At 39.0% G+C, this 17836-nt stretch overlaps 1 protein-coding gene and 1 pseudogene across 2 annotated transcripts in view; one reads left to right on the forward strand and one right to left on the reverse strand.

Annotated features, from left to right (window-relative positions):
* Positions 1-17836, forward strand: part of LOC103273825 (phosphorylase b kinase regulatory subunit alpha, skeletal muscle isoform-like) — a gene marked incomplete at both ends in the record, with an annotated part of 42484 nt that overhangs the window by 11937 nt on the left and 12711 nt on the right. Inside the window, 4 exons of the mRNA XM_021718857.1 lie at positions 1732-1898; positions 4223-4399; positions 5904-5995; positions 7353-7492. Of these exons, the coding sequence (XP_021574532.1) occupies positions 1732-1898; positions 4223-4399; positions 5904-5995; positions 7353-7492 (576 nt within the window). The remainder of the gene's footprint in view (positions 1-1731; positions 1899-4222; positions 4400-5903; positions 5996-7352; positions 7493-17836) is intronic.
* LOC103273820 lies at positions 9780-11140 on the reverse strand (annotated as a pseudogene). The gene has a single exon (XR_002482689.1). The product of XR_002482689.1 is annotated as a Y-box-binding protein 3 pseudogene (transcript).

Here is a 17836-nt window from a genome sequence, read left to right on the forward strand (position 1 = left end):
GGGCAGCGAGACCTCATCTCTACAATTAAATCAAAAAATCAGCCGGGGCGTGGTAGCACGCGCCTGTAATTCCGGCTACTCGGAAGGCTGAGGTGGAAGGATCGCCGGAGCCCAGCAGGTCGAGGCTACGGTGGCCGGGAGCAGCCACTGCACTCCAGTCTGGGTGACAGAGTGAGACTCCAACTCAAAAAAAAACTGCCCATGTGATGTTAGGTCCTTGTTTTAATTTAGCACGTTTAAGATGAAATGCAGTTCTTCAATGATTAGAGGAGACACAAATGGAAATAAAGATTCTATTGCTTACAGGTCTTGGGAGGTACATGGCATACCCAGACACGTACATGAAAATCAGGGAGTGTATAGAGAGAACAAAAGAGAGACCCATGCATGGGCCAATGCCTTTATTGGGGTCCTGAGTGTCATCCAAACAGATTTCCAGTGGGCTTAAAGTAATTAGGCATGAGTTCCAGGAGATCACACTGTAACTGAGAGGTAGTCACCGTGGCATATCAGCACAGTTCATGTGGGATGTAGGGATCAGCAGAGCCAGTCAGATAGGTTGTATCTAGCTGTACCATAGGGAAGTGGTCAGCAGGAGGAAGTTCTATAAGCTACATATGTGGATCAACCACAGTGAGGAACTGAGGGTAGTGTAGAACTGGAAACTGTGTCAAGGATGACTGAACCCTGCTTCTGATATGAGAAAGTTAAACATATTCAAAATAGATGCCAGAGAAACATAAAATAGTAAGAATTTACTACTGTCCTTCTCAATGCAGTATATCAGGAGGCACATGAGATTGGTTTGTCACATTATTGGTCATGTTAATCTTAATCACTTAGTTTAAATGGAATTTACCAGGGTTCTCCGTATCCTTTCCTCAACAGTCTTTCAAATTGATTTCATAAGTAAGGAAAGAAATTTATGATTAGCTTCTGGTGATTCTTTCATGAATCAGTTATTACTAGTGGGATTGTAAAATGATGTTTCTGTTTCCATCATTCTGTGTACATTTATTAGTTGAAATTCTTATGTTTAAAAAAACTTTTTCTTCTGCTTTTTATTTTAGGTTTAGTATCTACATACATTAATAATTTTTGTTTTATTCAATATGACATGATTCATTCCCGCCATTATTTAATGTTTAAATTATTCAAGATCTGTCCATTGGTAGCCCCTTCAAGTTATCTTCTTTAGAAAATTAGTACTGGTAACTTTCCTTTTGAGTTTTGAAATTGGTTTCATAAGTAGAGGAGGAAGCTTATTATTTCATCAGTATGGCTTAAAATCTACTATAATTTATACAGTTTCAAGCACCTTCTTTTATACTCAAAATGGTCTCTTTTGGATTTTTTAAAAATAATGTGATGGATTTGCAATGATTTATCTTCATTCTCTCCTGACTTCTCTAGTAGCCAGTGCAAGTTTTTTCCAGATGTTTGGCATATTGAGTAACATAGTATACAGCAGCAGAAGAAAACAAAATCAATCTGCTGGTGAATAGTTAACCTATAATTGTAGCCTTTATTATCACAATCCCCTCATCATTTAAGGTGTACACTATGCCTAGGAATGCTATAAAATTTTACTTTTACAAGATGTATACTAATCTGTAGATACTGGTAATCCTCCGACAAAACATGCTAGGTATGCTTTTATCACTAAGAGTGTGTTGTTTTAAAAAGGATCTCCCCTGATTTTCTGTCTTCTATTTACATTCTAATTGTCAGGATTCAAACAGGTAAATTATCAGAGTTTTTGACAACATCTTGCTGCACACACTTGAGCTTCATGGACCCTGGACCTGAGGGTAAGCTGTACAGTGAAGATTATGATGACAACTATGATGAACTAGAATCTGGCAACTGGATGAATGACTATGATTCAACCAGTACTGGTAAGGAGGCTTCAAAAAACACTGGCCTAACTAGACAAAAATGCAAAATATTATTTAGCATTATCTTTAATAATTCATGCTGCCAGCAGTCTTACAATGTTCTATCCTCACTTCTGTTAATACAGCTAGACTTCTACTTTTGTTTGGCTTTACTTTTTATACCTTTACTTACCTTTGGTTTCTGGCCTAATATCCCTGTGGTGATTGTGTAGTATGGAGTTGGACTGCCCCTTACTCAGGTTAGGGAAGATTTCTCTTTCAGGCATTAGAAGTAGCTGGTAATTTTGAAATGGGAAGAAATACTGGTAAGTGAGAGATATTTAATCAAATATGCAGTAGAAAAATTATACAGTACTGCTTTGTGACATTAAAAAGCATAAAAATATGACATTTAATTAGAGGGGCATATCAGAATCTCTGGGGAGATCTGTGTAGTTTGAAAAAGCCTATTTGCTATGTCTATTGTTTTCATATTACAAACCAGACAAATACAACAAAGTAAAATCTAATTGACTGCTAGGCATACAAAGATGATATTGAGAAAGCATTGCAGAGGCATAGATTAAAAATGGCTGAGAAATACTGCCCTGCACTGTTAAAATACTGACCTTGGCAAAGCAAGGATTACATTATTTGAATCCCAAACAGAGAAGGGCTGATAAGAGAGAATTATTATTCTTCTAGCTATCTAAAACATTGTTTGCCTGCTTTCATTTTCTAGGTATTTGACTATTAGCCTGAATCTTAAGTCAGCCAATGTGTTGGAGAAAAGGAAAAAATCGCTCTCCTCAGTGAGGTAGCAAGCAAGTACAGCCTTCTACACAATAGACCAACATATTAGTAGTCAGAGGGACTATTTTATTGTTTGGACTCAGTATTTATTTACTAAGTACAACTTCATTCATTCTGTATTTATTTTTGTAAAGCCTAAAATAGTTTGAATTTCTTATTGTAAAAATGCACTAAATACAAGGCTATTTACTGTTATCAATAATAACCAAAGTCATGTCATCTATCTAGGCATCAAATACTTTAAAAAATTAGACAAGAATGATCACATATTGAGATTGTTTGCCATTCCATGGGTAGTTGTATTTTCATCTGTAGCACTCATTCCCTTGGATTACTTTCTAAACTATATATTTCTATTAATATCTATTACTAACTTTGATATTATGGTATTCTGAGTCACTTTCCCACCTCTGAGTTTACTCATCAGTGATCTCACAATGGGCATGTTTATTGCTTGACAGCCCTCCTATGGGTAGAGAGTTTCTATCCATATTCTTCATAATCCTTCACTCGAGATCTAAATTGTATTCAAGGTTAAAATCTTTGTCATTAAGATGTCACTGAATATGAGTTCCATTCTTACATTCTCACAGCACTGCTAGTTCCCATTAGTCACATCAGAGCATGGAAAGACATCTGGAAAGATCAGTGGAGATTGTCAAAAGCCAAGTGACTCATGACTCACTTAGCAGACTTCGATATTGATCTGGATAGTATATTTGTCCAACTATAAACATTGTGAATAGTCATATAAAGTCTGAAATATTAGGCATCTACAGAATATATATAGATATGTATATATAGTTTTATTACCCATATTCAGGGATAATGTCATAGAAGGTGTATAAGGGAAGGGAAGCCCAAGAGGATAGGGACCATATTCATCTTCTTTAACACTGAAACCTCAGCACCTAGTATACTACCTGGTACATGGTAGCCAACAAATATTGGTGAGTAAATAAATGAGGTGACTAAAAGACCAGTGTGTGGCCAATAGTCTTTTCTGTACCAATGTCACATGAAGATTGTTTTTCATTAGTAATTGTAGCCACTGTTTGTAGAATCTGTTTAAAACTAGGCTCAGTGCTTAGTGGAAGATTTTTGCCCTTTCCCGACACTTCCTTACAAGTCTCCTCATATTGGTGAGACTTGAAGGTCCCCTTTCTGCTCTTCCTCCACCGCCACCACTTTTGCCACCACTACCGTCATATGTACACATGCACATGTACAGATTATGAAATGCTTGCTTCGCCTCTCCTAGAATAAGCTTCTACTTTCAGGAACTCTACCACTGTCTCAGCAAAGTTGAAGATGAGGTGAGTCCTGGTAAATGGCCATAGTCTCTAAAATCTTAAAGATATAAGGTAATACAATGATCACAAGCTTTTTTTTTTCTCCATGAGCTGTAAACAACCTACTTCTGGTGCTGTGTTGTGGGCACAGGAGCCAGTCATTCTGTTTGTTGCAGTAGATTGTGAAGTAACTAAAATGTTCATTTTTTTCTCTCCCCCCACCACCCACTAACCTTGCAGCTCGCTGTGGTGATGAAGTTGCTCGTTATTTAGATCACCTTTTGGCACACACTGCTCCCCATCCTAAACTAGCCCTTACCTCACAGAAGGGAGGTCTAGATCAGTTCCGAGCTGCTGTGCAAACAACCTGCGACTTAATGTCCTTGGTGACCAAGGCCAAGGAGCTGCATGTACAGAGTGAGTAATGCCATGACTCACTAGAGTCAGGCACAGGACGATGTGAAACCCAGGATGGGGGCGGGGCATTAATTACAAATGTAAGCAGAAACTTTGTTTTGTTCACTGCTTTATCCCAGCATCTTGGGCAACACCTAGAAAATATTAGACACTCAAATATTTTTAAAAGTAATGAATTGGGTATAGTTTTGCTGTAGATAATACTGTGTCATCTGGCTTAACCAGTAATATGGTAAGAAGAGGCAGAACAAGAGACAAGGAGCATATTCAATTTTAACATCAAAATTCCTTTGGAAATTACTAATATGGAAGAAACTTTGTTTAAAGAGAAGGCACTGCAAAACTATTATAAGATAGTTATGCAGTGGGGAGGGAAACAGTCTCCCTAAAGCAAGCTACATTTGGTTCCCTTAGGCCAGCTGTAAGTTGTTCCAGCAATGTAGACCTGTGTCTGTCAAATACAGTATTCTTTCTTCACAATTTTGCTATTCACCTTCCCATGACCACTATCCTCCTTCAGTTGTATTTACAGTGGAGGATGTCTTCCATCACACATTGCCAGGAGTAATCATGGTTCCTAAGAGTGTTCAATGCCTCTATGGTAGCTACATATAAAAGGAGAGAAAGGCTCCTTAGCCACACCTAGAGGACCTGAATGTAACATTTTACAGATGATGAGAATGATTGAGATGCATGCTATTGCCATCTAAAACTTTATTGACCATTACTAACCAACATTATTAAACATAAACATTGGTAAATCCTTTAACACTTATAATAGGGAAAAGCTTAGCATACCCTTTGAGTATGCTCCCTTGAGAAAGGGTTTATATGGAGAGGTGAACGTTTTAAAGTTATACTCCTTGATTATGAATCAGGAAACCAGCTTAAATTTGCAGCTGTTACCTACTTGCTTGAAGAGTTATTTGAGCTCTGTCTCTCTCTTTCTGTATCTGTAAAATGGTGAAAATGACAAGAGACTCTCTACTTAGAGGTGGTTATGGTAAGTATTTCAAAAATGGACTGAAGGTAAAAAAATCATAAGACTATCTCAAGGTTGGTTAGTCACTATATTTTTTTGATTCTCTAGATAGAATCATCTATTCGCCTATTTTCAGGGAAATCTAACCACTAGCAGGCAGATATTCTAAGTTCAGAAAATATAAAACATAGCTGTGCTATTTTTATTGTATATGGTATTAAATAAAACTCAGTGATAGCACTATTGTGGTATTGACTACATTAGTAAATGTAATATGTTAATATGTCAAGCTAATGCTATAATTCTAGCAATTCAATTCAAAGTATATTTATTGATTCATTGGACATTCTTTAAATTATCTGATATTCATATTTCTTTTATCTGATGTTAATGATGATAAAGTTCTCATTCTTGTTCTATAAAGAACTGACTCATATATGACCTCATTGATAAAGTCAGCTGTGCATTTTTTGTTAGTCTCCTAGCTATGCAACCTTTCACATAAATGTCAACCTCTTGCAGATGTTCACATGTATCTTCCTATGAAGCTATTTCAGCCTTCCCGGCCTTCGTTCAACTTACTTGACTCACCTCATTCCCCACAGGAGGACCAGGTAAACCTGCACATAAGGCATTTCTATCAGTTTTTTGCAAAACTGCTATCTTTATGGAAAATACTAGAACTAATCATTATGGTTCCTGTTAACACCTAGTGGCAAGAAAAATGATATCCTAGTGAAGACATATGTCCTTTTCTGTTCACTTTAAAAAAAAAATTGCCGGGCTCGGTGGCTCAGCCTGTAATCCCGCGCCTTTGGGAGGCTGAGGTGAGTGGATTGCCTGAGCCTGCAGGTTCAAGACCCACCTGGGCAGCAAGACCTCATCTCTACAATAAATCAAAAAAAAAATCAGCCGGGCATGGTAGCGCATGCCTGTAATTCCGGCTACTTGAAAGGCTGAGGCGGAAGGATCGCCGGAGCCCAGCAGGTCGAGGCTGTGGTGGCCGGGAGCGGCCACTGCACTCCAGTCTGGACGACAGAGTGAGACTCCAACTCAAAAAATAAAAATAAAATAAAATAAAAATTAAAGATGTGGGGTACAATTCAGGTTTAGATATACAAGTAGTCATTGTACAGGTAAAGTTTGGGCCTCTCTTTGGTCCCCACTTTTCCTGGTTTGAGATCAGGTACCCTTATTGGTGTTATGTGCCTGTCTTCCCCGCACCCCAGCAGTTTCCAGCTACTTTTGAGTGAGAATACATGGTACTCAGTTCTTTGTTTCTGTGATAAATCACTGAATATTATAGACTTGAAATACATACAAGTTGCTGCAAGGTCCATAATTTTGTTCTTTATGACTGCTTAGTATTCCATTGTGTATATGTACCACTTTTTTTTATCCAGTGCAGTTTGATGAGCAGCATGGTTGGTTCCATGTTCAGTTCACTTTTAAAGTGAACAAGTGGCCGGGCTCGGTGGCTCAGCTTGTAATCCCAGCGCTTTGGGAGGCCGAAGTGAGTGGATTGCCTGAGCCTGCAGGTTTGAGACCCGCCTGGGCAACTTGGCGAGACCTCATTTCTACAATATATAAAAAAAATTAGCTGGGCATGGTAGCGCACGCCTGTAGTTCCAGCTACTTGGAAGGCTGAGACGGAAGGATCACCGGAGCCCAGCAGGTTGAGGCTGCAGTGGCCGGGAGCGGCCACTGCACTTCAGTCTAGGTGACAGAGTGAGACTCCAACTCAAAAAAATAAAATAAAATAAAATAAAGTGAACGAGTTTGTCTAGTCAGGAAAACCATATTGTTGTATCATACATCTTGAAGATTTCATTGTTTTTGCTTTGCTTTTCATCAACATTTAAAGAATTTTTAGGGAAAAGATTTAGAGGTGAAAAGATGACTCATTCTAGGGCATTATTTAAGTTGAACACTTGTGGATTTAATTTCTTTTCATCATTTCTCAAACTAAAGGTTCCCTCTGTTCGTGTAGAAGTACATATTCCTAGAGATCCGTCTGGGGAGGTGGACTTCAAAGCACTGGTTTTACAGTTGAAGGAGACCTCAAGTTTACAGGAACAATCTGATATCCTCTACATGCTGTATACTATGAAGTAAGTGATGGACATTATCAATCTACTTTAATGCTCATATACAAAGGAAATATAGCATAGTAAATAGAGCTCAGCTTCTGGAGTTTCATTGATCTGGATTTGAATACAGCTTAGCAACCTACTCATTGTATGACCTCAAAGCATCAATTGTCCTCATTTATAAAATTTGGATTATACATACTTCAGAGAGTGATTATAAAGAGTAAAGAAGTTATTATATCTGTAAAGTCCCTAATACAATACCTGGCACATAGTAGGTGATTAATAACTGATAAGTATTATTATAATTATGGCTATTACTAAGCCTCCATTATTTGGTAAAATCTATGGATAAATTTTTAAAAGAAGGAAGAATATAGAGACTTATAGAAAAAAGAAACTAACATTTTTGTTTGCAATGTATCAGGTACCCTGCTAGGTACTTTGTATCTAGGTACCTCACACTCAATATGTCAAAATTGAAGTCCTCTCTCCTGGCCCCCAAACCCCCACACAAAAATAATCTCCCTCCTTTCTCATGTTATGGTCGCCATGAAGAAACAGGATGGACTCCCCTCCCTTCCTAAATTTGGTTTGAATGTTGAGAATGATGATGCCATACACATACCAAGGAAGGTGTAGAATATCTATTACTCACATAATGAAGCTTTCTGGGGAGAGCAGAGAAGATTCCTAAGTTGTTCCCCCCAAAATTTGGGAGAACATGGAAAGGAGACTGTATTTGGGACTTTATTGTGGTTAGGGAGTGAGGATTCTCACTGTCACCAAAGGAAGAAGCACTCAGACTTTCTTATCACCCTCCCAGCTGTAGAGCCAAAAGGAAAGGAGAGTGGTGGGAGTGGAAAGCTATCAGCAGTCAAACATTAAAAATAGAGTCATACTCTATTAAATTCTTTTTTTTTCATTTTTATTTTAGGCTCAGGGGATGAAAGTGTATCTTTGTTACATGGACATACTGTGAAGTGGTGGAGATTGGGTCTCAGGTGGCCCATTCCCCCAGATAGTGAACATTGTACCCAATAGGTAATTTCTGAACCCTAAGCCCCTTCCCTGCCTCCCGCCTTATTGGCATCCTCTATGTCTTTTATTCCCATTATTGTGGTCATTTAATTCCTGCATGTAAGTGAGAACATGCAGTTTTGGGTTTTCCATTTCTGAGTCAGTTCACTTACAATGATCAACTCCAGCTCCATTCACGTTGCTGCAAAATACATGGTTTCATTCTCTTTTATAACTGCATAGTATTCCGTGGTGTATATTTGTCACATTTTCTTTATCTAGTCAATCATTGGTAGGCATTTTGTTGGTTCCATGATTTTCCTATTGTGAACAGTGTTACAATGAACATATGGAGACTCTATTAAATTTTCTATACCCATTGAAGGAACCACCACCTACCTAATAATCAAGTGACTACCTACCCATGTCCAAGTCTTGCCAGTTTTACCAGGTCTTGCCAGTTTTACCTCTAAATGCTTCTCTTTTGCAGCTCTACAGTGATGCCTTCATTCAGGCATTTGTCTCTCACAAAGGACTTTTGCTATAGCTTCCTAACAGTCTTTCTACTTCCATCATGTTCTCTTCATGTCCATCATTCTCAGAGGAGGGAGAGTAACTTTTTTTTTTTACTTTTTATGATGGAAATTGTCAAACTTACACAAAAGTAGAGAGGGTGGTATAATGAATGTAATGAATGTTTATGGGTCATCACCCACACTGAGTAATTATTAACACATGGCTAATCTTGTTACATCTATATTCTCAGTCTCTCTCCTGGATTATTTTGAAGACTATTTTAGATATTCCTAAATATTTCAGTAATATTTGTAAAAGATAAGGAATCTTTTTTTCCTTTAAAAGGTAAAAATTTTATTTTTGAGGAGCTTCTTACTGCATTTTCTTTTTTTTTTTTTTTTTTTTTTTTTGAGTTGGAGTCTCACTCTGTCGCCCAGACTGGAGTGCAGTGGCCGCTCCCGGACACCGCAGCCTCGACCTGCTGGGCTCTGGCGATCCTTCCGCCTCAGCCTTCCAAGTAGCCGGAATTACAAGCATGCGTTACCACGCCCAGCTAATTTTTTGATTTATTGTAGAGATGAGGTCTTGCTGGCCAGGCAGGTCTCGAACCCGTGGGCTCAGGCAATCCACTCACCTCAGCCTCCCAAAGGCGCGGGATTACAGGCTGAGCCACCGAGCCCGGCTTTACTGCATTTTCAAAAAGAGTCACATAAGAAAGCAAAAATGTTATCCTCCCCTCATACTAGAAATAAATAAGAAGGTATAAAATTTCTTTTTAAATTATGACCTTTGGAAGTTTAGCACCAGTATCCAAAATGAACAAAAGAGAAAAAAGAAGCATTTACTATATATTTTAGATTTCTTTGGTTAGGGTTTTCCCCATGTAGTATTAATATTTCTTCTTTCAATTCTTGTTACAAAAACAGTAAAAAACAGGAAAAAAATATAAACCTAGTGGTTGCTGAAAGTGGGGAAGTTGGTCTCTTGTCTTCTGTGCAGGTATTCCTGGGTTCTCAGCTTGCTGGAAAAATTTGCTGACATTTTTCTTTTGCAGTTGTTAGTTTCTTAAAGAATAATAGTAAACATCCTAATGTCCAAATCTTGGTTAGTCTTCCACTTTATTGCTTGAATGTGTCTTTGGTGTTGGTAAGGTTTGCTTTTTGCTTTATTTGTCATTAATTCTTTAGGTCACCTTCTGATGGTAAAGGGCCTGGGGAGCCTGGTGTTAGTCAGCACTGCTCTGCTCGGTGGCTGGAGCAAGGTTCTCAGCTGGTGCTTCACCTGCCCTGGTCTCTTTGCCATCTTGTGAAGGAGCATTAGAAGGACGGGAGTGACGCTGATAGTTGTAGGGATGCCAGTATCCACAGCGAGCAGATGGCTGGTTTGCACCATTGGCCACCTGTTGATTCTCTTTATCTTCAGCCTCTCCAACAGCTGGAGCAGGTCGTGAGCGAGGAGGTCCCCTACTACGGTACCTTGGGCGGTAAGTTGGATTTTCATGAACTGGTCCTGGAAGTTGTGCTCCCTCTGGGACTCCATCCTTCATCTCTCCAATCTCACCAGCATTCCGAGGAGGGCCATAGTGCCTGCCATAGTAGCCACGTCAGTAACAGCGCCGATCAGAGGCATAATGACTCCCTTCTACAGGAACTCCATCTGGGCCAGTCACATTGGCTGCTTCTGCACCCTTCTCTCCTTCAACCACATCAAACTCCACAGTTTCTCCATCTCCTACACTGCGTAGATATTTCCGTGGGTTATTCTTCTTGATGGCAGTCTGATATACAAATACATCTTCTTTGGTGTCATTTCGATTTATAAATCCATATCCATTTCTGACGTTGAACCATTTGACAGTGCCAAGGACTTTGGTAGCGAGAACTTTTTTCTCCACGTCCTCGCTGCCTGCGGCGGCTACTGAGGCAGGAGCCGCGGTGCCTGTGGCTGTTGCGGGGGCCGGTCCCCAGTGGGGTGTCCTGCGACCAGGGTGGTGGGCACCGGGGCCGCAGCCTGGGGCGCGCCGCTGCCCACCAGGCTCTTGGGCACAGGGTCCTGGGGCGCTGCAACAACCGTCTGCGCCAGCTCCTGCAGGAGGATGGTGGTGGTAATGGTGGTCTCGCCTGCCTCGCTCATGCCACCTCCTCTGACTCTCCCTCGGGCACCTCGCTGGCGGTTGGTGGCAGTTGGCGCAGCTGGTAGTCGCAGCAACCAGGGCTTGCTTGGAGAGGCCGGTCGGGGCTCGCAGCGCGGGCAGCAGAGGCGGGAGGGGGCGTCGCGTGGCGGAGGCAGTTCAAGCTCTTGGTCTGCGCACTCGCTCGGGGCTCCTCACTTGATCTTACTCGGGAATCTCTTAAAATATAACCACAATGGAGCTTCTGGTTCTGGGCAAGATAAAATAGATGCATTTCTAAATAGATGCTAAGTATAGGAGTACATTGCTTATAAAACAATCATAATAAGTCTCTGAAAGGTGGCGAGAAGAAGGCACAACAGCTAAATATCTCAGGATCTGATGAGCAACATGGTGATGAGGCCCCAGGGTTTTCTTTTTTCCTTATGTATCCTGTACTGAGTCCAGGAGAAGCCATCAACCTGAAAACACCAAATGGCACACACAGCAAAAGCCCCAAGGGAAAAAAACAAACCTGTTCCTTCTAGACAAAAGACTAGGAAAGGGCAGCCAAGCAAGACAGACAACTTTTAGATAATAACTACTCTATTCCAGCCAGTACCATAGAAAAAACTGTGCCTTCTCCCTGACCCTCTATCAACAAAGGCTGAGTAGGAAGCCCAGACATCCACTCTTGTCTAGCTATAACAAGGCAGGCAATTCCACCCTCCCTACTGCTACAGTGTGTCAGTAAAGACCAAGTAGGGATTTGGGACTTTCATCCTCTCTGGATTTAAAGAAGCCCCCTTCCTGTGGTGTCAGTGGAGACCACATGGGGAGCATGAACTTGGATTCTCACCCCCTGATAATGGGGTATCCCTGCTCATCTCTTCTAGTTGGTGTCAGAGGAGACCTAGTGAAGACAAGACTTTCACTACCCCTCAGTAGTAATGCAGTATCAGTGAAGGCCACATGGGGAACAGTAACAAAGTGCCCCCCTCCCTCCCCTATCCAAGGTAGTGTCAAGAAAGGCCTAATGGAGAGTCTGAATTTCCACCCCTGTTCAGCAGTAACAAAGCCCCTTTCCCCCAATCATCAACAAAGCATGAATAGGAAACCTGAACTTTATCCCCACCAAGCAGTAATGAGGCAGCATCCCCTTTCCTCTAGTGATAGTGTATTGTCAGAAAAGGTTTGATGAAACAGAAGATTTCAATAAGATCCAAAGTCATACAACATGATACCCCAAGTGTTCAAGATATAATTGGAAATCATTTGTCATACCAAGAACCAGGAAGATCTCAACTTGAATGAGAAAAAATAATTAACAGATGCCAACACTGAAATATTGCAGATGTTGGAATTGTCTTTCAAGGCTTTTAAATGAACCACCATAAAAAATACTTCAGCAAGCAATTCTGAACACCTTTGAAACAAATTAAAAATTAGAAAGTCTCAGCAAAGATATAGAAGCTATAAGGAAGATCCAAAGATATGGAAGCTATAAGGAAGATTGTAGAAATCTTACAAATGAGAAACATAGTAACCAAAATGAAGCAGCAGAATGTAGAGAACAGGATAAAGGCAGTGAACTTGAAGGCAGAACACTAGAAATTACTCAATCTGAACAGCAGAGAGAAATACTTTAAAAACATAAAACAGAACCAAAATGCCATTATCATATATAAAAAATTAAAATTGTTCATCAATATTAATAAGTATCTCATCAGTGTTAAATTCCTCTGACCTAAATGTATTTTTTGCAGTTAACTTGTCTAAATCAGGATACAATGAAGGTCCACATATTGCTCTTGGTTATTATATATCTAAAATGCTTTTTAATAACTGAATTCTCCTTTCCTTTTTTTATGTCAATTTATTGAAAAACTGAGTTGTTTGTCCTATAGAGTTTTCCACACTCTATATTTTGCTGGTTGTATCCTCGTGATGTTGTTTAACATGTTTATTTCTCCTTTATATTACCTATAAATTGGTAGTAAGAGCTACAGGCTTAACAGATCCAGGTTCAATACTTTTAGGAAAGACAACTTCATAGGTGGTGCTTGTTTTACATTTTAGATGCAGGGGGTACAGGTGCATGTTTGTTACATGAGTATATTGCATACTGGTAGGGATTAGTTTTCTAGTGTACCTATTATCCAAATAATGAACATTGTACCTGATAATTTTTCAACCTCTACCTCCTTTCCATCCCCCTCCTTTGGAGTCCCCACTGTCTATTATTTTCATCTTTATGTCTATGTGTACCCATTGTTTAGCTCTCACTTAAAAGTGAGAACATGTGGTATTTGATTTTCTGCTTCTGAGTTAGTTCACTTGTGGGGAGCCAGCCCCTGCAGAGAGATTTAGGGGGTCCCTGGGAGGTGTGGCAGCATTGGCAATTATTCTGGAGAAATGAAGAGAAAGAAAGAGAAGGGGGGAGAAAGAAAGAGACTGGACTCTGTCTAGTGCAGAAGCCGTTTAATGGGCAAACCATAAACCTTTTATCCTAAAGTTTCACAGGCAAAATCACAAGATTTTCACGTGAACACAAAGCCAAGTGGATGAGGGGTGTCCCCCACCCCCCAGGTGTTTCCTCAAGCATGAGGAAGGACAATCCCAATATTATTTCACTGTTCCTTATGCTTGGTTAATGTTCTCAAAAACAGTGTAACAATTCTAACATCATAATATTCTAATAATCAATAATTTCTAAAGCTTATGCATACACAACACCTAATGACTAACTTAAATCCTAATACCTTTCTATTCTGTGCTAATTTGCCTATACTATAGAAACTCTTAATTATAGCTCAACCCAGTTCCTAAAGAATGTGGCCCAGTCCAAAGATCATGCTGGGCCGTTTCTAGGAACAATTGATTACAATCTCTTAGCAAAATGGCTATTCTAAAATCCTATGTATCTATCTTAATTTCTATAAAAGTTTCTAATTCCTAATTGTTGGGAGCCAGCCATGGAGGCCCACTGAGCATTAGGGATCAGGAAGGGCCGTTGGCCCCGAGACCACTAGGATGCGTTCGGGAGCTATTTGACCCCATTTCCTCCCCCTTTCTACTCAGCACTAACCAGATTAAGCTCCTGTGAGCTCAACACATAAAAACTCTGAGACCGGGATGAACACAAGTTAACTTTAGAAGCTCATTGCTCCCATTCTTCCACAAACTGCAGTTTTGGTTTTCACACAACTTATAATTCAAACTTGTGTCACATCTAAGAGCCTTAGTATTGGTCACAGGCTTCTGGGTCATGATCTTAGGATTTATTGAAGGTGTAAATTGTAGAATATAGTTTTAGAAGACAGCCATTTTGTTGAAAGAATGCGACTGGGTTACTTGCAGGTAACCCACTGTGAACTTTGGACTGGGCCACATTCCAAACATTCTGGGATGGGCCACTTTCGTTTGTAAAGTAAATACTTAAGCTTCTATAGAATTGTTTAACTTGGCATAAATCAATCAGCTTAGGATGAAAAAGGTTTATAGAATATGTCAGTCACAGATTAGGTTATCCTTTGTTATGGGACTTTAAGATTATCATATGAAAAGGGTTTAAAGGCAATCATTGATTAAGTTTTCATGGATTAAGGTTTCTGGTGGGTGGGGGACGCCCCTCCCACATCTGACTTTGTGTATAAAAGACCCATTGTAATTCCCAATAACACACACATCACTTCTGCACTAGACTGGAGTCCAGTCTCTTTCTCTCTCTCTCTCTCTTTCTCTCTTCTTTCCCCCAATCGCTGACACTGTCTCCACCTTTGGGGTACCCTGAACCCGGCTGGAGCTGGTCTCCAGCACCTAATCCCAATATATAAAACTGATCATCAGCAATAAAGCTTCTAAAATAAAACCCAAATACAGACTGTAATTGTACTAAAGCCAAAACCACAATTAGTAAAAAGTGGGAACAATGAAATTTCTAAAGTTAACTGTATTCTTATAAAACCTCAAAGTATCATGTTTGATCATGCTTGAGCTAACATAGTTCCCTGAGGTAGCATGACCTATTCTACAATACTTTGTATGAATAAAATAAATTCAACTTCTATAACAAGTAGAAAAAACCGACACTAATTGTAGCTAAAAAAACTGGTTTAAAAGAATGCAGCCCCGCCCAAAGTGAATGCTGGGCCCTTAGGAATGTGGCCCAGTCCAAAGTTTGTGCTGGGCCATTTCTGGTAACTCTAGATAATCATCTCTACCATCTAAAGCTGGAAACAGCTCTCTAAATGTATATAATAATTCTACAAATATACTTGTAAATCTTATAAAGAAGCTTGTACCATATTAAAGGCTCCCAAATGTGACCTGAGTTTGAACTGTGTTAAGTTTAAAGCCAAAACCACAGTCTGTGAGAAACGGGAACAATGGATCCCTAGGGTCAGCCATGCCTGTCATACTCTCAGAACTTCATGCTTAGATCATCAAAGTCCCTGCTAGTGGATCATGCCAAACAACAAAGAAGGGAAGAGGGAATGGGCCTTCAGCTCCTGGACTCAATCTGGTGGTCTCAGGGTCTGCAGCCCGCCTGGATCCCTAATGCTCAGGCGGGCCTCCACGGCTGGCTCCCAACATTCACTTAGAATATTGACCTCAACTTCCATCCATGTTGCTGCAGATGACATGGTTTTATTCTTTTTATGGATGCATAGTATTCCATGGTGTATACATACCCATTTTCTGTATCCATTTAACCATTGATGGGCTCTTATATTGGTTCCATGACTTTGCTGTGATGAATAGTGCTGTAATGAGTATTTGAGTGCAGGTGTCTTTTTTATATAATGATTTCTGTTTCTTTGGGTAGATATCCAGTAATGGGATTGCTGAGTTGAATGGAAGTTTTATTTTTAGTTATTTAAGGATTTTTAGTTATTTAAGGATTTTTTATAGAGGGTGAACAATTCCTACCACTGGTATATAAGTGTTCCCTTTTCTCCACATCTACTCTAGCATCTGATATTCTTTGACTTTTTAATAATAGCCATTCTGACTGGTATAAGGTGATATTTCAGTGTGGTTTTAACTTATGTTTCTCTGAATATTAGTGATGTTAGGCATTTTTTTCATGTGTTTGCTAGCTGCTTGTATTTCTTTTTTAGACAAATGTCTGCTCATGCTCTTTACTCAGTTTTTTATGTGATTGTACGTTTTTTCTTCTTGAGTTGAGTTTCTTGTAGATTATAAATATTAGTATTTTGTCAGAGGCATAATTTGCAAATATTTCTCCCATTCTGTAGACTATTTGTTATATTGATCATTTAATTTGCTCTGCAGAAGCTTTTTAGTTTAAGTCCCATTTGTTTATTTTTGCCTTTTCTAATGTTGTATTTACTTTTTGAGTCTTCATCATAAATTTATAGCCTAGGCCAGTATCCAGAAGAGTTTCTTCTAAGTTTTCTTCCAGGATTTTTATAGTTTCAGGTCTTATGTTTAAATATTTAATACATCTGGAGTTAGTTTCTGTATATGATGAGAGATAGGGGTCTGGTTTCATTCTTCTGCAATCTAGTTTCATTCTTCTGCATATGACTATACAATTTTCCCAGCACCATTTATTGAATAAGGTGTCCTTTCCCCATTGTTTATTTTTGTTGACCTTGTCATAGATCAGTTGGTTGTAAGTATGTGGCTTTAATTCTGAGTTCTGTATCCTGTTCCATTGATCTGTGTGTTATTTTTATACCAGTACTATGCTGTTTTAGTTACTATATCCTTGTAGTACAATTTGAAGTCAGGCAGTGTGATACTTCCAGCTTTATTCTTTTTGCTTAGGATTGCTTTGACTATTTGGGCTCTTTTTTGTTGCTGTTCCGTGTCAACTTTAGGATTATTTATTATAATTCTGTGAAGAAAGATGTTAGTAATTTGATAGGGAATGCATTGAATCTGTAGATTGCTCTGTGCATAGGGACATTTTAACGGTATTGGTTCTTCCAATCCATTAACATTGATTGTTTTTTCATGTGTTTGTGTCATCTATGATTTTTTTCATCAGAATTTTGTAGTTCTCCTTGTAAAGATCTTTCACTTCCTTGGTTAGATGTATTCTTAGGTATGTTTTGTGTGTATGACTATTGACAATAGGGTTGAGCTCTTTATTTGGTTCTCTGCTTCAGTATTATTGGTGCATAGAAATGCTATTGATTTTTTACATTGATTTTGTATCCTGGGACTTTACTGAGGTAGTTTATCAAGTCTAGAAATCTCTTAGAGAAGTCTTTAGGGTTTTCTATGTGTATAAGCATATCATCAACAAAGAGATATCATTTGACTTGCTCTTTTTCAGTTTGGATGCCTTTTATGAAATTAGACCCTTGTTTATCAACATATGCAGAAATTAACTCAAAATAGAATAAAGATTTAAACATAAAACCCCAAATTATGAAACTACTAGAAGAAAACATAGGGAAAGAGCTTCATGACATTGATCTTGGCATTGATTTTTTTGATAAGACCCCAAAAGCACAGGCAACAAAAGCAAAAATAGACAAATAGGATTACATCAAACCAAACTTTCTGCACAGCAATGTAAACAATCAACAGAACAAAATGACAACCTACAGAATGGGAGAAAATATTTGTAAACTATACGTCTGACAAGAGGTTAATATCCAAAATATATAAAGAATGCAAACAACTCAATATAGAAAAGATAAACAACCCGATTTCAAAAAAAAAAATGGGCAAAAACCTGA

Source organism: Carlito syrichta, unplaced genomic scaffold, assembly GCF_000164805.1.
Source record: "Carlito syrichta isolate Samal-C Ts95f unplaced genomic scaffold, Tarsius_syrichta-2.0.1 Scaffold112930, whole genome shotgun sequence".
NCBI lineage: Eukaryota > Metazoa > Chordata > Mammalia > Primates > Tarsiidae > Carlito > Carlito syrichta.